At 33.2% G+C, this 25876-nt stretch overlaps 1 protein-coding gene across 2 annotated transcripts; it reads right to left on the bottom strand.

Annotated features, from left to right (window-relative positions):
* Positions 1–1174: 1174 nt before the first annotated feature.
* Positions 1175–22360, bottom strand: LOC128234270 (protein mono-ADP-ribosyltransferase PARP14-like). 2 transcript variants are annotated; one of them, XM_052948412.1, is made up of 25 exons: positions 22261–22360; positions 21933–22068; positions 19575–19691; positions 18503–18841; positions 17796–18053; positions 17387–17623; positions 17025–17178; positions 16043–16313; positions 15269–15598; positions 14015–14105; positions 12761–13349; positions 12128–12477; positions 10916–11344; positions 10004–10086; positions 9604–9843; positions 9262–9483; positions 8599–8701; positions 8180–8365; positions 7830–8015; positions 7152–7352; positions 6883–7052; positions 6297–6447; positions 5997–6130; positions 3321–3492; positions 1175–2753 (listed from the first exon to the last, which is right to left on the bottom strand). In XM_052948412.1, the coding sequence occupies exons 2-25, from the start codon at positions 22045–22047 to the stop codon at positions 2545–2547; spliced, it is 5337 nt and encodes a 1778-aa protein (XP_052804372.1). In that variant the 5' UTR covers positions 22048–22068; positions 22261–22360; the 3' UTR covers positions 1175–2544. The 2 variants fall into 2 exon arrangements, with proteins under 2 accessions (XP_052804372.1, XP_052804371.1); XM_052948411.1 differs by lacking the exon at positions 22261–22360 and having other exon boundaries at positions 21933–22242.
* Between the last annotated feature and the right edge of the window lie 3516 nt (positions 22361–25876).

Below are 25876 nucleotides of genomic sequence, written 5' to 3'. Positions count from 1 at the left end.
TATATTTCGACCCTTAGTCTTCGAACCAAGAATAAATCACAGCAAATATTAAATCGGACGATATGGACACACAACAAGAAACACGCCTTGACAATAACCGCAATTGCAGCGCAAGTTGATCTGAAATTATATTATCATTGAGAAATGTTGGGTCTGTTGATTCTTGTGTTTCCGACACTGACTTAATAATTTTCTTCAACAGAACAAATACAACGTATAGATAACGAATGGTCAGGTGAGATTCGGGATACGAATGCGTTATCTTTCAAGACAGGTTGTCCCATATACTCCTACAAATAATGATCTCATATTGAAGGAAACTTGTGTGTGCGTAAATCGGACTAGTGCTGGGACATTTCGAATATGAAATGAGCATTGGTTGAGTTCGACGAATCCATAAGACAATAACATGCTCTACCGTGTACTCATAAATGCGTACAATTCGTTATAAGTTCATAAAAGTATGGTTTATTTATAAATTTTGCTTATTTCAAATATGAATGAGTTTATTGAAGTAATTAAAAATGTATTTATTAACACCCTTAGCAATTGTATATCATAAAGAAGATGACTGACAACATTCAATATACATACCGTTATTATAACCTTGAACATAAACATTTTATATGCGTGTACGTAATATCCTATGTAAAGATCTCCCTTGACGAGCAGATAAGACCACTGCCACCTCTCACAAAAAAAGCTGTGGCTCAGGATTTTAGTGATTTTTGTTGTTGTTTTGTTTCAATTTACAAGTATTTTAGAAATACTTTATCAACGTTTTATTAAAATGCGTTGTTTTCAAAGTTGAAAAGCATTTCCGTTATTTCAAACGACAAAAATAACTTTGAATAAAGTCTCGTGATTTTGATGATCATATCACAACATGACTGGTGGCAGTTATTACTATATTAGTATATGATAAAGGGAGGTAACCGCTGTATGTAGTTCGGCAAGTACGATGTAAAAATATGCCAAGCATATCTGTGTAGAAAAATGGCAAATAAATCAAAAGCCTCGTGTGAAAACCATTATTTCTACAAGACAATTTGATAATTTCTTACAAAGTTAATATTTTTGATTGATATACATGATTTATGCGATGAATATTTTTCATAACTTCTCCAGTTTACATTTTGCCTTGATCAAATTAACATTGAATAACGACGCGGCAAATGTTTAAAATATCTATAAATGAAACATATACATCAATAAGATAATTTCGGAAAAAATCCATAGCCTTCCAAATTACATTTCGTCTTCAACTCATTTACAATGTATTACAATACTAGGTGGCAAATGTGAACAGTGCAATTGAAAAAAACTTACATGAGTGAATACAAATCGGCAAACTGTTTGCATAGCTATCCAACTTACATATGGCCTATAAACATAAACAATTTATTACACTACTATATGTGCAATATATTTATAAATTAACAAATATACATAAATGAAAGATTTCTGTAAAATCATGTCTGCATAGAACTGGTTTACACAGCAGATAAAGCTTTAAATTTCGAAACAATCGTGCACACAATAATGCACACAATAAATGAATCTATCACAAAACTGCACATTTTTGGAATATAACATGTCTTCTATATGAGATAATTTTTTGTTTCCGTGTAAGAAGTGAGTACCAAAATCCATATTTCAAATATTTACTTTTAGTGCTGAGGTGAAATTTATTGCGATCCTACATCGAAACAAAAACTTGTTTATTATGTGCCTAAAAATGATATAAAATCACATTAAATTGTACTTTTTTCCAAATGCGCGTATAAATATTTGCGAACGTAAAGTCGTTTTGGATTTAATGTTGCTTAAATTGTGTTCTAGTCATGTGCGCGCTGATGTTTGATTTGGACGTCAGAGTCGGCTGAAATTTCAAACAGTGCAAAATAGCAAATTAATGGATTTGCTGTTTTAAACAGTAAAATACCCTTTGTATTTCATTAAAAAGCTTTATAGACCACCGAAAATCGTATAATACATGTACTAAAAGATCAGTTTGTATTAAAAGTAAACGGAAGAAATCGTACATATTAAACATTGTAGAGAAACAAATAATTAGCTATATGGTAATTGCTTTTCTTTGTTTAAAACAGCTCATAGCCCCTGAAAGTGACAAAGCGATCTTATAGACTTCCATAATAATTGCACAAGTGGTTTTGACGCACCAACGGACCAACGGACACTTATTAAAAAGACAAGTTGTGTGTCATGTTAAGATCCAAGCAAATTTTTACAAAACATGTTTGTTTTTTATCACGTGGCAACTTCGTGTTTTTGAACGACCCTAAAAACCTGCAGTCAATTGTGTAACACTTTGATAAGTTGTCAGCAGGTTATATTTTGGCTAGGTTGCACTTTTAAATGATTTGTTTGGTTTATAGCAGTATTTGGAAAACAATTAACAAATCAGTTGACATTTTGATTTGACTAAATAAAAATACTTTTAACATGTCATAACATTTACATGAAATATGCAAATAAATACTTAAAAAGTAAGATAAACCCACAGCACAGAGTTTCTTTTGTTTAAATCTGTTCCTTAAAGTAAATGACAAATTTCGGATAAGCATGGTTAGACTCCGTTATTTGAACTACATCTAAGTCCATTGCGGATCGGTCACTGACAAGCACATCTACAAGCATCAAAACCTTCACTCCTGTGAGATCCTGACTGCAGAACTCATACGCAGCCTGAACTTGTTTGGTAAAACGTACTCCCGTTCCGCATGAAGAGCCTTAAAAAGATTATTAGAAGTCTGTTATGGTTACACAATACATACACAAATGTAACTAGCATAATAACTTCTTTATTTTATAAATGCAAATTCCTTTTAGAATTATGTTTGGCAGTATAATGACGCACATCTAACATTCAGGAAACTAACTAACTGAATATCTAATGAGGTTACAATGAATAACTGAAAATCTAATGAGGTTACAATGAATAACTGAAAACCTAATGAGGTTACAATGAATAACTGAAAACCTAATAAGGTTACAATGAATAACGGAAAACTTAATGAGATTACAATGAATAAATAAAAATCTAATGGCATTACAATGAATAACTGAAAATCTAAAGAAGTTACATTTAATAAATAAAAACCTAACTTTGAATAACTTATCTGATTACTTTTAATAACTTGTAAGGTCATATCTAATAACTAATTACTAATAACTAATAACTTGAATTACTAATGGGGATACAATGAATACTTATCTGCAACACAAATATCTGAAAAAGAAATGCAATGACAAGATGAATCTCGGAATAAGATATAATCAAATAGTATATGTCTTACTTGTTCCACAAAGCCTGCCGAATCCGTGATTTGAAATGTACGAGGCATCTTCAGCACTTCTTCCACCATACCATAAAGAGCTCGTTTGACTTCCGCAACTTTTTTTACTCGTCATTTTACGTTTTCGTTCTTCAAACTGTATGTACAACAATGGGTTCTGAATCCGTTCAATCTGAAAGAAGCCATAAATTGAAGTAGCATTTCCTTTGTAACGACAATGAAACAAAGAGTAGGACAATACCTCAATTAATGCCTTTTAAAGAGCCTGGGCTAAGAAATATAAACACGAGTATTTTAGGTTTTAGCCTGCTGACAATACATGAGTCGAGTTTTTATTTCGTTCGTTGTCTGCTATAACGTGCCCTTTTCATTACTACGACGACAACTACTGCTGCTGATGTTGTTGCTGCTCCCACCTCTACTACTACTACTACTACTACTACTACTACTACTACTACTACTACTACTACTACTACTACTACTACTACACTACTACTACTACTATAACAATCATTTAATTAGATAAGGATGAATACCTTCATAATTATTTCTTCTTTTATATCGGAGTATGAAAAAATGCAACCCAAATATTAAATATAGTGAGTATGCAATTAGTAATAACGTATCGAAACGACAACTTTGCCCCGAGTCTGGGAGTGGGATAAATTTAGCCCTGTGGGTATTTCATGTGATTCATTTGCCCCAGGGGTATTCTGAATTTTGCAGGGTTTTACAGTAAATAATTGACAAATATTTAGAAATAGAAGATTAACTCTATAGTCTTTCTTTGAGAATCATATTATATCGAAAATTCAAATCTTTCAATGAAAAGCTATTACATTCCTATTCCAGACGAAATTTTTCGAAGTTATCACCTTATCTTTTAACACATTCTTGATTCTAATCGTTTAGAATCAAGAAAGAGTGAGTAAATAAGTACAGTTTAACTGTTTTTTTACAGTTTTTATTTTTTATTTTAGAAAGACACATACTTCGATATAGCTTCTCTGAACTACAGCATCTTAAGTAAATAGGAGCTGTGTTAATTACAGATATTGATAAAAAAAATCTAAAGTAATATTAGCTACACCATTATGTCGTATGGTTTTCTTTCTTAACACAACTTTATTAGGACTATTAAATTTTCTCAATTACCATATAAGGCTTCCATAAATGACCCCTGATGCAGAGTTGCCGTTTTCATATAAACGTAAGAAATATCTAATGAATATATGATAACTGTTTTATAATGTACTTCATATTTACAAACATAAAACTAAGCATTTCAACCCCGTTTGAATGTCAAAATACAAATATGGCAATATCGACAGCTTATTTCTTCATTCAATTCTCGAAAAAAGTCATAATAATTATAACATCACTAAACAGTTTCAAATAAAACGAGCTCATTAAACCACATTTTTGCTACCATCAACCCAATTCCGCCATAAAGTCACCACAGAATGACTTTTGTGTCCAAAAAAACTTTTGTCAATCCATTGTGCCAAACATACAATTAGAATGAAGCTCTATCAAGTGTATAAATTTGCTGTAGTTGAAATCATTAAGTGTAAAAAAATCCAATGTAGGTTATCAAACCGATTCAGTGTGCACTGCCCAGTGAATTCGAACTCAGCGTCAATAAAGTTCATCTAGTGTCAAACACAACACAGGAGGGCTATTAACATCAAACCCATCCAACCAAGTTCCAAATAATACAAATGCTCTACAATCAGTGTGTGTATACCAAGTGATAAATTGCGTCATAAATGCTACGACGGAAGGCAAAATTTTGCTTTGAATGAAGACTTTAAACAAAGATAACTTCACTATTTCTTCATCATTTTAAATGAAATATACTGCAGTCTATGCCGCTTACGGAGCCCCGCCTTCGGTCTTTTACCAGAGTTTGATTGAGAGTTTATTTCTTAAAACACTTCGACAAACTTTTTCGCAATACGGCCGTCTGACGGAGCACTGTCAAAACATTATTTTGGAATCAGGTTTGTCGAAGTGTTTGATGAAACTATTCACCTAAGTTATCAAACTCCGGTAATAAAACAAAGGTGGGGCTCTTGATCACGTGGTATACACACACTGACAATTAAGTCCATCGTATGTCAAGCCAATACTCACGCCGCTTTTTATTCAGCATGATTTACAACGTTGCTACACAAAAACATTCAGAATCTGACACTCCCTAATGCAGTCAAGATTCTTTTAGACAAACAAACTTCAAAGGGTCAGTCCACATTTAGAGCCAAACAAATGCAAGAGCAGCATGTACCACATTTTGGCAAACAAAAAAGCCCAATTCAGAGCCAAACAAACATACTTTGAAATAAGTATTGACTTATTCAAAAAAATGTTATCGAAGAATATTTGATGGAAGAGTTCAATGGTCATTAAATTGCACTAAACAAAGAATGTATTACGTTCACACTAAGTGCAACAACTATATATTAATATAAGTATGGTAATTGAGCATATTTTGCATTTTGGCTGCCATATTGAAAGCATCATGAGTGGGTCCTAAGCTTTAGGATTACATATTGTATATTTTTGCAAGTGTACCAAGTTTCAAATTATTAACTCAATGTGAACATTACCCCGACTAAAAATATGACTCGGCTAGTAGGGGCTTGAAGGTAAATAACGATGTTCTGCTCTACATACCTTGACATATGTACCAGAAGGAAGCGTCTGATCACAAAGACTGTGTACCATCTTATATTCTGAGTCATCTTTTTGCAGCTCAACAAGTTTTATAGATTCGGATGCATTCATATTCCAATGGACTGGTAGTGTCACTGCCAAACAATATTATTTATATATATCTTGATTAAGATACAGGTTATACGTTCAATAAAGAAAACAACTAGTTTTGTTTAAAAAATTAGAACAATATTTATTTATATGAAACATAGTCACAAGAATGTCGTTCGTTTAGTCGAAATATTATTATACATGAAATACCATTTGAATGGTTTGCTAGATATCTTTCTATTTCTAGTTTGGTCTGTGCAACATCACTGTCAAAGCCAGTCACGGCAATGGATCCATCCTTCCTGTCTATACCAACTATAACTGTCCTTCTACGCTTTCCTATATCTTTAAGTGCGTGTTCCTGAAACAAACCGACATTTCTCATAACTGATGATATTTGTCAATGATCATTCGAATTCATGAATGTGGTCTACTTGTGTGTGTGATTTGTGTGGTACGTATAGTATAAAAACACTTTTTTGACGAAACATTACATTTGAAAAGCATATATCATGCTAACATTCCTACGCTACACTTTGCCTTAAGGGTTTAGAGGGAGATTGATATTCAATATACGCATTAAGGGTAAAGTGTGACATTGAGTATCAGTTAACTGATTTTGCACCCTCAGTTAACCCCTAATGGTTGTTCCAGGGTAGTAACCTCATCTTTTATTGAGTATCCCTTGTTTATGTTCACAATAAACTCTTGTGGCTGTTAACATGGACACAGCTCAATACTTTTTTCTACTTGGCCTTTTTCTGTAGGTGCAATTGTTTTTATTGAAATTAATCACCTGTGATTCTGAAAGTCGGCTTACAACCGACGATGGAAAAGCGATTTTCTCCTCCGTCTTCAAGGAATGAAGTTCTTGAATGGCTCCTTCTGTTTCTTTCTCTGTCTCAGCAAATATGTGGAATTTGACATCAGCTTCACTTTCAAAGCTTTCCTCTGTCCCTCTCATGACTGATAATGACAATTTACCAATTTATTTAAGTTTCAATAAAATAAATCGATGGATTGGTTAAGAATCGACTGAGCTTTTTTCATATATTTTAAACTTACAGATTTTAGAAATCCTAGACTCCCTCCGTCTGCCAAACAGCCTATTATTAATGGTTGTTCTAAACACGTCTAACATTTCCTGATCAAAGATGATAATTTTTATAGCTCTGAGGACACCCTTGTATTTGATGCTTTCAACATACTTCTTCACAGTTGTTGCCAACACGTCGGCCATGTCATGGGCAGATTGTCCACATTTACCTATAAAATCGAAAGGAAACATTGATTTACCCATTTAACTATATAGTATGATTTCACCTGAAAAACGTTACATAAACTGTATTTATAGGTTTGTCATGATTATTTCTTCAAATTCTTTTTCTGGTCAAAATAGCCAAACTTCCTACCAAAAATAAGAGGCCGGAAGAAGTTGGAGACAAAATCCAGCCGAAATCACAGCATAATCGGCCAACTAGTGATTAATTTTGCTTTATTTTAAATCATGAAGTCACACTTGTTTTAATAACTAAAATGTTGATAAAATGTCGAACGCTAAGATTCTATTTATAAGTGAATCAAGAAAAAATACCAATGTCATTAATGTCAAATTTAGAATAAGCACAAAACGATTTAGACATCGTTTGCTTCCATTAAATTGTTTTCAAATACCCGGTGGGGGTATGAGCCAAATGGATATATATATATTAAGAGATACACATCAAAACAGTCGCCACGTGCCTGTTCCGATTGCAGGAAATGCTACAATTGGCAGATTCTCCGCTTCCGCCGTCTGGAGACAACGTTTCACGCATTTTCTCCACTGCTGAATATTTTCTCCGGCGACCAAATGCAGGATTTTCTTGCATAACAGTCTTCCTGGGCCTGTTGCAACTACTTTATTTTCCCGGGCTTGTTTTTTCTTTTCTGATTTTAAAAAATAAGTATTTAATTGAAACGTTGGGGCTATTTCAATCGTGTTTACAAGCATATCCATCGTATGAAATAATCACATAATAAACTTGATCTGGGAATGTACAAATTATTTGTAAGGCTGACTGTGATAGTTGCTTAGTAACTCAATAAAGTACCGTCAGTGTTGCATTCTAGCTGAATGACCTTTCCTGCAGTTAGAAGAATCATAGATGACACACGACCAAGATTCAAATTCAAGGCGACATTTGTGGAATTAACAATTGCGTGTGCGCTCTCCATGGTGATGTTTCCAAGGATCAACTTAAAAGACACAGGACCTACTTGAATCTGGTGACTGCTTCCTGAAATAGATCTTAGTATTAACACTGTGATAATGATTTTCGGTGATCATATCGGCATATTTTAAAGCAGTAAATACAACAACCCAATGTTTTAAAATGAAGTGATCTTACGGAACAAGTCTACATTATTCGTATATTAAATACATTCTGCGTATTTGCTTAAGTGGTATCCTATTTTCAAGAATCACTTGTATAATAACATCTGTTGATGTTGTACATTATACTTTACATACTCTGAAGAAAGAGGTCGTTGAATGACCGAGAACGACCAAAGTATTCTCTGACAAAGCTTCTCGTTTCAATACCATTGTTTTCAGATACAAACTCATTGAACACCTTCAAAAGGAAAAGTAATGTTGTTAGAAAACAAAAATACACTTTAGTTTCTAAAGAAAAAAGACGAAATACTGACCTACGACCGTGAACGTATCGGACTTATTTGGTCAACAATTGGACGAGTGTTCGGAACTTTAATAAAGTTTAAAACATGATGAAAGTTATCGTTGTTAACTTTTAAACGTGAAATATTCGATGATATGCTCACATATTAATATAGACAAGAACAGCTGAAACAGCTGCCTCAAATCCTGTTTGAAATACAGCTGATCACAAGAATATTAATCTAACTTCCAGCAGCAACGATTTGAAAGCTGACAACGATGACATAACAATTTGTGAACTTTAAAAAAATGAACAATCACTACATTGTGTTTTTTATCAAAGGAATATGACCACAAATGGTGTAAAGAATAACACATCGGACAAACATACAAAAATATTAACCGAGTTAGACTTTTCAAATGTTCATATTGCAAAACATAAACATCATCTTGTATCATGTAGAACTTTCTGCTAATTTAAAGGGTGTATTTCGTTTTTATTCAGGAAAAAGTTACCTCGAAAAGATCTGAACTATTTTGAGGAATAACAAATTTCACAAGATCAACTGTAGTTCTTGGAGCTTTTCTTGCATATTCGGTTATCGCACGAAGCATAGTTGTCACTACAACGACAGGCGGGTATCCTCTCTTGCCACATCCGAGCGCGGGGAATGCGATTGAGCGAAAACTGCGCCGATTAGCCTCTTGTAGACACTCAGTAACAAAGTTGGATAAGACCTGATAAGAATGAAACGGTACTGAAAATAACAATCAGTAAATGACGTATTTCAGGTAACTGTAATTTTGGCATTTTTGTACTTATTTGTAACTTCAGGAAATAAAAAATGACGTATTTACGATTTCTGCAAATCCATGGTTTTGACTCCAGTGAGGGATTTGTCCATGGAAAAATGCCTTAACGCGGTCTCTCATTCTTCCTGTGTTAGAAATAGCTACTTCGCCATATCGAACACCATCAGGATAAGCGCGTTTGATATCGTCCAAAACCTCATCTCCAGCAACATCTAAAATAGCCCTCCCAAGAGCACCTACCCGAAGATTAATATCCTGGGTCGCAGCATTCACAAAAACGTCCGCCTGATGAGGACAATAATTCAGACTAAATCATTTATTACTGTGTATTGTACTATTGAATTTATCCCTTTTATCGCTCTTTGCATTGCAATATGACTTTGCATTATGGCATGATATATTAGAAAGTAAAGGTTAGGAATAAGATAACTTTTCAACTACCTACCTGCAGTTCGGCCAGAGACTCCATTGTGACATCGCATTTTATTGACTTCCCACATTGACGGTTTGTTGGAATTTCACTTGAATCTAAATTTGGCATAAAAACATGAGGCAGTGAAAACAATGATGTTAAACTATTGCCTGTCATGTCAATATACCATGTTAATGTTCAAGAGAATGGAAATAATAGTAACTTTAGAGCAACACCGGAGTCGACAAAGCATTCATTGGAACACTCGCAAACCCGTCTAACCATATCTAAAATCTGTATATTATTCATTGGAGCATTTGAAAACCCGACTAACCATATTTTACATCAGTATATTATTCATTGGAGCATTCGTAAACCCGACCAACCATAGTTTATATCTATATATAATTCATTGAATCATTTGAAAACCGGACTGACCATAGCTTATATCTGTAAATTATCCATTGGAGCATTTGAAAACCCGACTAACCATATCTTACATCTAAACATTATTCATTGGAGCACTTGAAAACCCGACTAACCATATATTATATCTGTATATTATTAATTGGAACATTTGGAAACCCGGCTAACCATACTTTACATCTTTATATTACTCATTGGAGCATTTGAAAACCATACAAACCATAGCTTATATCTGTATATTATTCATCAGAGCATTCGGAAACCAGACTAACCATTCAAGCAAAAAGGAATAGGAACTTACTGAGGCGTCTCATCTGGTGTACGGACGACCAAACAACCATGTCCCCAACCATTTATAAATAAATTCAAAAATAGTATAGCCTTATCGAGGCAACAACAATTTAAAGGCTATAAAGTTTAAAGAAACACATCATTCCCACAATTCTTTTACTTTTACAAAGCCAATTACACGAGTATCTACTAAATAATGAGTTCATTCTGTTTCTAAAATAAAGTTACCATCTTTGTCCTTGTAATCTGACATCTGTTTAGCTTGCATAATGACATTCTTGAGCTTTTCTTCGTCCAAATCACAAATGTAAACTCTTTCTAAAACGGTATCATTTTCTTCTCTAAAAAATGTCATAATATTCGTGAGAAGAATCTTAGCAACTGTATCCAGAGAAAAGTGGAATTGACCAGTTCCAATCAACGGAAACACTATAGACTTCCATCCAAGTACTGATGCCTTTGAAATACATTGATCTACCAAACTCGCCAGAATACCATCAGCATCTTGTTCGAGATCATCATTGTACGGGATGACTGCGTGCAGTAAACGTTTTACAGTAAGGTTTCCACTTGTTGTTACAAACACATCTCCTGGTGACACGCGGCCATTTTTTACTTTAACTTTGTCACAACATTCTTTCTGAATTTCAAAACCTCCTGGAATGTGAGCATTATTGAAAGTTGTTTGTGAAAACATCGATATAAGAATTCATTTTCTATTAGATTTTGATATAAACCTGCTGATGGTAATTTTGAGCAGCGAGGTTATGTGTAGAAAAGTAACATATACTCTGCTAAGAATGTCGATAACAATTTGTAACTTTACCTTTAGTGTTTAACCAGTGTACCAAAATATTTAAATTCATTGTACCTGAGATAAGATATCACACATTTTAAGTTTAAAACGAGACACTACTCGAGCTTGACTTATATTGTTTGGTATTAGACATGTATACCAAAAATCATTTAAATCCTTAAACCCTTCCATGTGCAATTGTCCGGTCATCGTTCTTTTGGCGAATACTAAAGTGAAAAGGGCCATAACTCATTTTAAAATTAGGAGTTACCATCCAAAGTCGGATTTGAAATGTAGCTTCCGGTGTTAAACATGTGTTCAACAAGTGTAGCAAAAACTATTTATATCCTTCAACCCTTTCATGAGTTATCGTCCGGGCACCGTAAAAACTAACAGACCCATCGACCGAAAAAGTCTCTGCTATGCACACCCTTTTCCTTTTACGGAGGTATAAATAGCTATGATCTCGTTTGAAGACGCCAAACACAAGACACGCAGACACTCAACGAGCCATGCGGAAATAACTTATAACATATATAGTGTAAAATTCGGTTATTTGTTTAAACTACCAGGGAAATGAGAAAATTGAACCTAGCGAGCTCGTGCTTGAGATTTATGATTTTTTGAAACGTTTCTATGTCTACCTTTAGCTCCTACTACTCGCCCGACACCACCAGATAGCTCAAGACTTGAATTTGATGGGACGACAGCAATGTCAGCTTCAAGGTCGGTAATATCACCCGCAACCAAGTACAGAGATTTGTTTAGATTCCCAATTGTGGTGAAAAACTTCGTATCGATCAAACTGGCGCTAGTGTTTGTTGGGTTGTCTCTTTTGTTTGGCAATATCTTTACCACACATTTATTTTCAAGCCCAATCATTGAAATCTTGGACTGAACGCCGGGTCCTTTGTTTCCCTTGAGGCATTCATGGAAACCATCCCATTTTAGTTCATGACTTCTTTCAAAGATTATGTCAACCATCAGATGTAGCCTGTAGGCAAACGTTAAATGAAAATAAATGTAAAGTATATCAAGTCACAAGGATGTATACATTATTGCTAAAGGGAGGTCTTTCTACGAAAACAATCCTTTGTTAAGGTACTTTTATTTGTTATACATTATCTATATTGAAAAAGGGATCCTAGTTAAGTTAATTTAAACGGTAGCGCTATAATAATAGGATCCATGCAATGTTCATCAAATAACAACGGATGAACGCCAACTAACATTCTGCCGAACACTCACGTGAGCAAATTATTTTATATTCATCTTACCTCTGACCTATTTCCCGACAATATTGTTTTTCTCCTTTAATGGAAAAGCCATTCTTCATCCCTTCTACAACTGATATCTCAACGCCTTTTGGTCGGTATTCGTCTTCAATGGTTTCAAGCTCGTTTGCTTTATACGTCAAAAGGTAGGCTAAACGACCACTGCCAACCTCGATGAATTCCGAAATTACTTCATGGTTGTCTATAAACAGTGATATCATCTCTTCCACCTCCTCAAAAATAGAATCAATGGTGACAAAGCTAATCGACCCATCTTTGTGTTTGAAGCTAACAAAAAGACCCATGTGTTTCTCCTGCAAACTGGTAAACAAGATATCACCGTCATGTCCACATAGCATAGCTCGATGCCGTGGAGTTAATGACTTGAGTTCTTTTTCCTTGATTGAATCTCTAATAATTATGATTGCTTTCGTAAGAGATTCTTTATCCGTAGCACAAACCTCAACGTTGTTGTCGATGTCTAGACCATAGCAAGCTTTGGTATTTCCTCCTATCTTTTTATCGATTTTATCGGCGATGTAGGCCTCAGTTTCCTGAGTCTTCAGTAAGTCAAGTGTCCTACAAGTTATTCCTTAAAACAGGAAAAAAATACCCACTTGTGCGAGTGAACAAAGTTGTTTCGTTATTAATATTCAGATCGTATTGATTGATTGATGTTTATTAAAGTTAGACACATTAAATATATACATGATAATACATTTAAGTAATATCTTAAGTGAAATCGAACATTTAAAGCTAAAATGCAGAATATGTTTTCTTTAAATAACAATAATTAATCACAAATATTCAATTTTAAAATACAGACAGTCATACAATTATGGATATTACAATAAATATTTAATTATCAATACATATGTGGATATAATCCTCATATACAATTATTCAAAGCTTGTTAAAACATGTCCAAAACACTATTCTTAAATTATTTTTTCAGCGTCTATTTATGATTGATCCGAAAAGAGACAAATATACCGGGGAATATAAATGATACATTTGACCGATTATTCAGAACTATTTAAAAGTTAACAACATTTAAAGTTGAAACAGAATATGATAATCTAATATGTTTAAATAAAAAAAAGCACAGCAGAATAAGTGTTCATATTATTTGTAAGTAGTTGTGTATATATAAAACTTCTTGAGTAATACATAATTGAAGTTAACAACGATGACGTTAAAGCATTGTTAACAAAGTTCTAACATTCGGCCAATTCATGTTTATCACTGGATACTAACCATGTTTGGCGCTATTTAGCACTTCCCTCGAATAACTGTTCAAGCTGCACTGTATTGTATCGATTACTTCTTCGATCGAATCAATATTGCCCTGAAATATATAATAAGAACACACATTGAAATCAGATTGTTATCATCTTTTTTCTTTTTAAAAGTTGTTGACTGGAATTCAATAAATTTATAGTACTCTTGGTTCTGAGAAATTTGATTTTCAAATCAATGTTTTGTGGTCATTACGCCCCCTGTACATATCTGGACAGAATTCTGTCTAAATATTTATGCAAAAAGCTACAGAAACAAGCTCATAAACCCGGTTTAGTGGCACTGGGCCAAAGACAAAGACATAGAACGCAAAATCACAAACAAGAAACATAGAAGAACAGCACAAAATTCCACAAACAGCACAGTGTATACATAAACTTTACATAAAAAATAGGTATGTTTAGTAAGAATTGTTAGGTACCACCTTGGAACGATCAGTTAAATGTAAATTTACTGGGAACGGACAGAGGTATATTGAATGTGTTGTTGAACTTATGATGTCAAACACTGTGACAATTAAACTATTTAATGCCAAGGATTTCAAGATGTTAAATCTATTTGAGCTTAATCATATTTTATTGAACATATATATCAAACATAAAATTGCAACATAAAATGGTTTACGACAGCATGTATGATATTTTGAAATTGATTTAATCGAAAGCAGAACTTATAATGTTTCTCTAAGACAAGACAATCTAGCTATATTTATTTCCGTTTAAAAATAAATCCATCTGGCAACACTTTTCTGCCATACATTTTCATTCAGCTTAAAGGTCTTTCATTTTGATTTAGTTGTCACAAATGACTGCGGGTGCTCGTGCGTGCAAATATTTGAATGCACTAGTATTTTGCAAGTGTATCCATAAATACTAGGTTACATATTTGAGTAAGATTTTGAAAAAGGGGGCTCGTTGACATATTTTCAATGGCGATATATCATTTCTTAAGACTTTGTCACATTTGATTTGTTTCACATTTTATTAACACATATTAAACAGCAACATGAAGGTACTCAGGTTTTAACAGAATTTTGCATTTTTTAACATAAAACTTTATGTCGCCTTTTTCTATATCTGCTTTTATTTGAACCTATGATTTTGTTTAATCATTGCTACAAACGTTTTGTTTACATCTTACATGAACTTATTATTCGATGTTTGACCCTATGAACAATGTACTAGTCCCTTCAACACACTAATTCATAATTACCGAAAGTTCAAGGCCATCTACGTCTAACGGTTTTATCATAACGGTAGGCATTCGCTTTCCTATATCTTCGAGTTCCCTTGAATACCGAAGAAGAGACAGTTCGTTGGAATTGAGTTGGATAACTTTTTGTACACCATTTGTCTTATGTGAAGCGACATAATCTGTTTCGAGTTCATCCACCTTCCGTGCAATGATTGTGTACAAGTCTTTTGTAAATTCCTTTCGTCCGACTATTCTCACGCTTAAAAACTGGCTATTTCTGAACGCAGCTCTATCCCTCCATTTAGAGTCGTCCATTTTGTCAATGTACCGATTTAAGGTGTTCCAGACCTAGATGGTGAGTAAAACATGTCCACTGTATTGCAATACATAAACTCTTGAAAGAAGCATTATGGGTTATGTGTAAGTAAAACGTATAAAGTAGAATTTAACTATAGCATCTACACAGTTGATTACATACCAACCGTATAGTAGGATCATTTTAATACAATTGTGTTGCCATTGCTATTTAAGTGGCTTGTTATAAAGCAGATATACTAAAATTCATGTTTAAATGTTAAAGTCTGATAAAGTCCTATTATGTGGATCGATCGAAATATTAAGATTGGTAAGTTTATCTAGTTGAATGCTGATTTATGCCTATACAGTATTGCTACACAAGCACTCTCATCCCTGCTAGGACTATTGTTGATCTGTTGAGAGCATCGACAATTAATAGACTACCAAAATACCTAATAACAGTGTATGCAACCACGGGTAACGAAATATACACACCTGGTCGGCGACCAGAATTGCTTTCGTCGTCTCAAATTGTTGAAAAAAGTGTTGAATGTTTTCCGAACAAATGTGCTGCCAGTTTTTAAGAATCACTTTAAGAGGTTTAACAGACATTTCGCTCGGATCAATTGTACAAATAACTTGTAGGTGTTTTTCACTTTCGTCGTTTCGGTCAGAATACGATTTGCATGGCCAAACCACCTTTCCATTGAGCGTAGCTATTTTACATTCTAAATCATTTCGATATTCTTCTGAGTTTCGTACAAATCTGAAACATTTTTAAAGCAATATGAGGGATTCATTGAAAAGGTTGTAGGTGACATAATAGGAAGAAGCGGATAGAAACCTTTTTGCTTTTTACTTTAATTATAACTACATGTTCAGGTACAAGCAAAGCAGTCGATGATTTTATGTAGAGGCATAACGATAACAAATAAAATGGCAAAGGGACGTTTTGAACGTTGATTGTAGATGTATTGTATAGGTATCGTGGCAAATTGTCACTCCATTGTAACCGAACTAAATTATGAAAAGTGTTGAACTAATATTGATTTTAACTATTCTAATTTTGTGTTATTATAAACAACTCGTTCACATATTTTATACTGGTGACAATTCTGCATAAAGTTGTATCATTGAACTATTTAACCTATTGTTATGAACAAAGACAATACAGCAACTGGCAGATATTCATATGACAAGAATGTGTTAAATACAAGCTTAAAATTATTCCATTTTCAATTGCGTTAGGCAAAATAGACCTTGTTCTGTCACATGTTTCAATAATTAGCAACAATAGAGCTTACTTGAACTTTTGTAAATGTTTTATCAGTGATAGAAGCAATATATTAAATCCGTATCTGATAATAACAAATAATTAACACGTAAATGGTTCACATGATCACGCATAAAGATCATGCAACAATCCTCGTTCCTCTCGATAAAGATCTAATAACGTAAGAAGACAAAAAATACAAACCTAACGATGTATCTGTCCAAATCGTTGAAAATAAGAGGCTCTTGTGTAGTGATCTCATTAATAGATGTTGCTTGAAGACTTGCAAAGAATGGCAGCACAGTAAGTGCTTTTGCATTTATAATATGCGGATTTCGCGCTAAAACACGTTGAGCATCTGAAACAAAATGAAATGATCATCTTCAGTAGTTATGTTAAAACTGCCTGTTATGATGATGTCGTTACAAAAACTTCCAATCAATTTTAAGGAGAATACTTCTTATAATTAAACTATTACAAAATGGTTCATCAAGTTAAACTTTTACTGACAAAATACACACATGAAAGCGATTCATAAACAACAAAACGCAAAAACCAAAGCTTACCTTCAGCAAATCGAAAGACAACAACATATGCATTCAGGGGAAGGTAGATATGGACTGCGTCTATTTTTCCGCCACCGCTTTGGTCCATTTTTGAGAAGTATTCTACAATTTCATCCTCAGACAGATTTGGATCTTCGTTTTGAACAATAATACTTCTACATGTGTCTATCTCGTCAAATCTCATCAATTTCCCTCTGAACGGCCTTTTACTCAATCGTTTCCGAATGGTTTCGATATCTGTAATACATTATGAGAAGTTAAAATAACTGAGAAATACTCATGCATTGTATTACATGAGGAATTTCAATAAGACTTGATAAGAGGCACAATGTTAAGACTAGTGAGCCAGATCGAAGGACTAGAAAATCGTAGATATAAAATGAAAACTGCTCAAAGTTGTAAATAGTACCTGGTCTTGGTGAATCAAACTGAATAACTGCAGCTTCTTTTTTTGTACCGAACTGTATACTCTTAAATCTTTCTCTGGCAATGGCACAGTGGTCATGAAGATATTCAGCAATATCCGCCTTGGTAGTGCTAACATCGATACAGTTGACCAGAAGACTCGTTTTGTCTTTTTCTGGACACGGTTCTATCGTAATGAATTCTTTAGAAACGTAATATCGGATTGTCCCTGATCGTGCTTTCGTAAGTACCGACTGAGAAGCTGCGAAGACAAAAAAAAGTGATTTCATATTTTACTGAGCCCAAATTTACTAAAGTCGTGAATCTGATTTTGAGACTCAAGACTAAAAATAGCAAATATCAATTTCATGGGAAAATGTTGTTTAAAAAAGCAATAATTGTAAAAATCGTGTCATATGATATCAAAAATCAATTTTACAAACCTTTGTGAAAATAGTTATATTAAACACACATGTACTTTAAGCATTTAGAAGCATTTTTAAATTCGATTTAAATGAGGAAGAAAATATGTAGCCGGTTCAAACTAATAAAATGGTTACTTATTGCATAAAACGTTTAAGACCGTATATTTGTTTGGGGTAAAATATTGATTCATTAATAAAATTGTCAATGATTTATATACATTGTGTATACTTAAAATCAGAATAAATCACATTATGATGTGATTGTATTGACTTTATTATATATTACCTTCGAGTGTTTGAAATTCAATGATGATATCGTATGTAAGGTCGCACCTCTTCATGAATGTTATATCACCCGCTTGATGTGGAAATTCATCTTCAAAGAATGATTTGACTAGATCAAGATTAACACCTTCGTCAAGGCCTTTCACAACTACACACCTTGTTGTTTTGACTGATGTGTCTTCAAACAATCTACCAAAGCGCGTTGGAGAATGACTTGGCGACAAGGACCTTCGCCGAGACCTGCGAAGGGTTTCATTAATAACCCGTACTTGGCTCGATTTGATGCGATGAAGACGTTCTTTCGGTGGTCTCGGTGGAAGTAATGGTGGGGTACAGGTTTCTGAAATAATGCAAAAGAACATACAGGGACAAGCCCAGTAGCAAAAACATAAACAAAGACCTTGATTAAATGCAAAATGTTTAGGTCTAACAAATATTTAACAATAGGCACACATACAAACGCCACAAACATATCACTCATGCATAATAATATATAAAGCAATAAATGTTCGGGTCACCGAATAGGAGACGTCAGCGAAACTATAGTTCACTGGGTGGTTTAACTAGTTAATGTGTGCACAACTTTAAACTTGACCCAACATTTATCAATAATTGTAAAAGTGAAAATATAGGCTTAATCGGAGACCTTTTTGAAGATACATGTATTAGAAAATTTAAAAAAAATCTAAAACACTTATTAATCGAATAAATCCAGTCGGAGCAACAGTGTCAACTCGTGATAAGTACGTACAGTTATACAAAAACAGTTAAACATAAAACCGTTGGGCCAAACCTCTAGAACTATAGCTATTTTTTGCATCAATCTAAACAGGGACCAGAATAACTGACAACTGTTATATTGTCTCAGATTTAAAGATATGCCCGCTTTAAACACATAATTCTCAAGAAAAAAATCTTAGATAGTCTGTCCCTTAATACATATTTTGTTTAAATATTCTCTCATTTTGAACACATCTTATAAAGAAAAAGAAAATGACTGAATCAAATTCAAATATACCCAATGAAACGGGGTTTTTATCATTGATAATGGAATGGAAACTCTAGAAACTCACTTGATAAGGAAGTCGTTCCGCTTTCCCTCGTCGCGGAAGATGCAGTGTGAATGTCACGGGTCAAATGTTCGTCGGGTATCATGTTTTCTGCATTCATGCTCTCGTACTCAATTTGCTCTAATTAAGATTTTGAATTTATGATAAAGCAACATATACAGGACAGGGACAACTCTGACAACTACCAAAAATGTTTACAAATCTTGTTTTGTGGAACCAAAATAGAATGTTTTAGGTGACCTTAATTAAGAATGGACACCATTCAACAGGAAGAGAAAACTCTCTGTCGGACAACATAAGCACTTAGATTTTAACGAATTTGCTTTCATTTAAACAGTGACCTCACAGCCGATAAGTAGACGTCATACATGTGATATGTTCATGCCGTCATTTCCTGTTTAAAGGGACTCGCTCATGTTTTTGTAAGATTAAGCTTTACTTTGTATGACGAATAAAGTGTGGCAAATCATAACGAGTGTTAAAATTAAGATACAAAAAGCTGGAACACATCAGCAAATGTTGATATTTTCTCAAATATCGTCTTTGAAGAACACAATTTTCCTTAGCGTCGATAACGCGATAAACGGCTTTGTTGTTGCGTTATTAGTTGATTGACATCATCACGTGATGTTATCAATGTATTGTTAAAAAGTAAAAACAAATCCAGCACTTTTGTTAAAGTCCTGGGCTGGTATTCAGTATTGATCTTAATTGGATCTAAGAACGATGTAGCTTATTGAATTACTTGTTAGTAACAATACTGACCGATAGTGTGACTAAAGTCAATGATCTATAGCCATGAGATTGACTTAAGTTGTATATTGGATACCAATCCTGGTGGTCTTGTAGTTAAGGCGTCAGCTTTCTTATTTTTTGATCGACTTTACCGGCGCGGGTTCGCGCCAAACTAAAACTAAAATACTTTTGTATTCTATAATTGTACTTGTTTCTGTAGTTTCGATATTATAGAGTAAAATAATAATAGTGTTTTCAGATGCATTACCGGGAACACAAATTTTTGGTCCAAAAACATGAGCGAGGCACTTAAAATCAGTAAGTGATGAAATAGTAAGAATATTTTTCTCTTGCGGTTTAAATGAAAAATTAAATGTTTTATTCAAATAAATAATATTAAAGCCGGAACATTGTATAGCATGTGGTAAATAATAAACGACACCGGTTTCGCTTTATTCTAATCAGGACAAATCACAATCATATGATATATAAAATAAAGACACCCTATGTATTTGCCAACCGATTTCGCTTGCTCTTCAGGACAAATTACAAGAAAACAAAAATTGTTTGCAAATAGATAAGAGGATAAGTGTCGGTTTCAGTGAAGGATCGTAATATACTGTACCGAGTAAGCACCAAAGATAAATTTCACGATTGACTTAGCCACGAGTGAAATAATCACGTTTGGTTTATTTTTAGAAAAAAGTGCCTTAAATTGTATTGATTCAAATTAAAATGTTGAACTAGGGTCTGTATTCGGGTATCAGTCAGGTACTGTCCGGTAACGGCGTTAATTCATACTTTCGGTATCGATGTATAACATTCACGTGTAAAAAGGCGAATTGTCACGACCATGTTCGTGACTCGTCTAGAAACACATATATATATATGGTCCCTTATGTAATAACAAAGAGCATGAACTCATATTCGACGATGGAACAGTAATCTATTAAAATGGATGAAAAATTAGCAATTAATTTATATTGACAATGGGACATATACTGTTTTTGGTACCTTGGCAACAATAAACAAAATATGCAAAAACAAAAATAAAATGTCACTCACCGCCCCATTTAAACAATGCATAAAAATTTAGCAATACATTTATTTTGACAATGGGACACATACTGTTTTTGGTACTTAAGCAATAATATATACAAAAGAAACAAAAAATATTGGTTATTTTTAGGAACACAGAAAGGATAACCATAATTTTACAATCCATTTGCAAGAAATATGTTCACAAACAATTATATAATAGCGAACACCCCCCACCCCCACCCCCCTTTGTTTGAACACGTAACACAAGGTCATGATGTATCGGCACTATGTATATATGTATATGGTAATGATATTAAATCTAAAATTTCGTTTTTGTTTGATTAAATGGGAGTTAATACATTATTGGACTCTTCATTGAATTGCTGACGATATTTGAAGCACAGGTAATATATTAAGTAGAAACCTAGATAGTTATACAAACGAGAACTTAGAGGTACAAACGAGAACTGTAGTAATATTAAGATTTGTCAAAAAAACCATTTCAAAATTGTCAACACATCGCTTAATAAACTTATTCTTTCTTACTCTATTAGATAGTTTAATTAAGTCTTGTTTCTTGCTCACCTTCCATTTCTTCCATCTTGACTTTCACCTCAGGTGGATTTTCATCTTCAACAGCTGCCTGTTCTCTTAAGCGACGAGCAAGATCCATATCCATGTAATCGCCATCGTCCGTCATCCCGTCGACGGTTTTTTAAACCTTTTTTCGTTAAATAAACGTACCAAATCTTGTTTAATAGATTTACACTCTTAAAATATGTCCATATTTAAACCGCATCAATAAACATTAACACTTAACATTCTAGATTATTTAATAGGGAAGTAAAATTTCATGATCAATAGTAGATACTTATATAGACATATAGATTCTTGTATAAATCACGTAACATACTTCCTTTTGCGTAAATAGAATCAATACAAGAAGATCTCGCAACGGTTGACCGCAGTCCTAAGGCTTGTTCTAAATTTAGATGCTCGAACCATAAACCAAATATTTAAAGATGAGAGATTTGGTATCTTGTGTTTGACAAAGCATGACATGAATTTCATGCATTCGCTAAAAGTAGTAAATTCGATATTAATCGTGATAATATTATATCTTTTAAATTGGTATACATCTGGAAACAATATTAATGATATGTACTCTTGAATATGATATGACAATGATGATGCTATATTAAAACTAGAAATCTGTCCATAAGACACGGGTGTCCACATATGCCGCGTTTGTAAATTAAGGGTCATTATTTTATCCATTTTTCATAAATGTGCATCAAAATTCCACAACTTAATAACATAAAATACTTTCTTGAAAGTTCTTACGAATGTATGACTAATAATTTTGAAGTTTTGAGCGACACAAGTTCAACAAGTCCAAATGTGCCAATGTTTGCTCATTCAATGACTATAGCTCTGGTTGTACTAAGTGAAGATGGAAACGAAACCCTTGTGCACAACTTCATCGCCTGAACAACATACGCCTAAGCGTTCGTGACTCTTGGTCATATAGGTTGGAGTTCAGAATATCAATTTTTGCTAATAACCGGGGAATATCTCAATTTTGGGAGACTATATAATTGTTTGTCATAAAGTGTGTTTTAAGAGCAACAATATTAAGCGTAATATTTAACATGTTCAATATAAAAACAACAAAAATATGATCCACTTTTACATGCAATAACAATGGATTGAAGTGTTGAACTGTATTTAAAGCTGCACTCTCACAGATTTACCATTTTTACAACTTTTTTTATTTTTTGTCTTGGAAAGAGAATTTTTTTGCATAAATATCTGCAAACCAATGATATAAAATTGCTGACAAAAATCAGATCGTAGTTTTTCATATTTCCGTTCGAACATAAATGTTTATAGCTTAAAACGTTACTAACGTTTTAAGAAAAATGCACAAAATATTAATTTTTAACTTAAATATAAAAATCTGCGATCTGATTTTCTGTCAGCAGTCTTATATAACTGGTTCCCATGGATTTTCGCAAAAATTGGCTCGTTCCAAGACAAAAAAAACTAAAAAAAAACTGTCAAAACGTTCAATCTGTGAGAGTGCAGCTTTAATACAAGGTTGCTAACTTTAAATTAATCTATTCACAACCTTTAAACCAAATTTAAGGAAAATGTCCGGAAATACCTGTACATGCGGACATATACTTGATAATTGGTTTAGAGTATGTGACTTAGTTCTATTAAACATGTACATCAATATTTTGTAATCAACCAAAAGGCTCAATGTAAAATTATCTGTGTAGCTTATGGAAAACACTTTTGTCTACTATCTACCCTATGTTTACATACATGTATACAATATTACATATTAAAGCTGCACTCTCACCGGTTGAACGTTTTGACAACTTTTTTTTTTCTTTTTTTTTTTCGTCTTGGAACGTGCTAATTTTGCGAAAATGCATCGAAACCAGTTTTATAAGACTGCTGACAAAATATTAGATCGCAGATTTTAATAATGTTTTACCGTTAGTAATGGTTTAAGCCATAATTTTCGAACGGAAATATGAAAATCGGCGATCTGATCTTTTGTTAGCAATCTTTAATCATTGGTGTGCAGATATTTACGCAAAAATTTGATCTTTCCAATACAAAAATAAAAACGTTGTAAAAACGGTATATCTGTGAGGGTGCGGCTTTAAAACAGGTTTTGGCAGTTACTTTCACCATACCATTGTTTGCGAACGGTTCTCATTGAGGTCACTTATAACTACTTAGTGATACTTAAAAGCACATTGAAATTTAATAAAGTTGTGAAAATGAGTAAGTACATTTATGTCTATATTCAATACTCAGAAAGGAAGTGAATTCTCAAGCTGTTCTATGTATTTACCTAATTATAGAAAAAAAAAGTTCGTTTACAGTTTTACAGTTTTATTTTACTCTCATCACATATTACAAGTATGTGTTTTGAGGTGACATGTATAATACAATACAATGTATGTATCTAAACATGTGTTGTATAACAAAACAGTTTCTATAAGTAACCAGGCTGTATGGTTAGAAGTTAAACTAACAAAACAGGTGTACTAAGTACAAATAAATATAGACTACATGTATAGACAACAAAACAGCATAAGTACAGTATTAATCATTATGAATAGTAAGCTATTAAATATTAGATATTATTGCCAGGTGGGTTTTTGAAAGTTTTACAAACAATTTTTAGGTATTTGCTAAGGTTATCTATCTTATGAGGATCATTTTCACACATAATATTCTTGAATGTAAGTATATTCACATTTTGCATATTTATAGTAGGCAAGTACATTTTTCTAGCATTCATAAAATAAGGACAACGAAGAAGATAATGGAATTCATCGCCAATTTCATTAAAAGTGCATAAATTACATTTTCTATCATTTCTATCAATGCCAAGCCATCTACCCTTTTTCAATTGGCAGGTGGTTGTTACATAGTCTGAAATCTACAAGAGGTTGCATGAGGTTATCATGTACATTAATATAACAATTTTCAAGCCTAAATTTTGACTTATATATTCTATAATTAATACATTTGTATGAACTAACAATATCACTGTTCCAGTGCTGTCTGTACTGGTCTTTTAATGAAGTTTCAACTAAGTTTAACAAAGCATATTTAGATCCTGGAAAGTATTGACTTTGCCATATATAACTCAGATCACAAGCATCAAGTATCGATTTAACATTGCTAAACCATCCATACTGATGGCCATTAACAGAGAAATCCTTATACAAGTATTTATACAAAACAGATGACAAATTGTAATTGTAATGAGTTAGCTTATACCAAAAACCTATTATGCGTTTTTTAACATAATGCTTAATGGGTATCGACCAAGATCACCATATAACATAATATGTGGTGTACTTTTTTAACATTCAAAATATGCTTCAAAAAGTCTGTATGGACTTTTTCTATAAGGTTAAGATCACCGTAGCACAACACTTCACATGAATAAAGTTATATTGGTACAACAGTATTGTCAAATAGTTTAAGTTGACAGTCTATAGGCAAACATAAATTTCTTATCTTAACATACAAACAGTATAAGGCTTTTCTAGCTTGTTCTACAACATGCTTTTTTCAATTAACTAAATGTGTGTTTTTAGAGAATGTAACACCCAGGTATTTAAATGTATCTACGACCTCAAACTGCTTATTATTTACAATAATATTTCTATTTCGTCTTGGTTTATCTCCAAACACCATTACTTTTGTTTTTTGAACATTAATATCTAGTTTCCATATATTACAATAGTCATCAAAATTCTTTAATATACATATAAATTCTTGCTCAGATTTTGCAAATATTACAGTATCATCAGCATACAATAGAACTATTAATTTCAGGTATATATCTAAGTCAACATCAGTAATGTCAATGCATGGTGTGCTTTTGTTCAACATATAGTTTTCTAGGTCATTTAAAAACAAGGAAAATAGTATCGGTGATAGATTTTCACCCTGTCTAACACCGTTACAGCATTGGAAATATTTTGTGGTAG

Source organism: Mya arenaria, chromosome 5 (assembly GCF_026914265.1).
Source record: "Mya arenaria isolate MELC-2E11 chromosome 5, ASM2691426v1".
NCBI classification, from domain to species: domain Eukaryota; kingdom Metazoa; phylum Mollusca; class Bivalvia; order Myida; family Myidae; genus Mya; species Mya arenaria.
The sequence above is the reverse complement of the archived record's forward strand: the minus strand, read 5'-3'. Positions and strand labels throughout refer to the sequence as shown.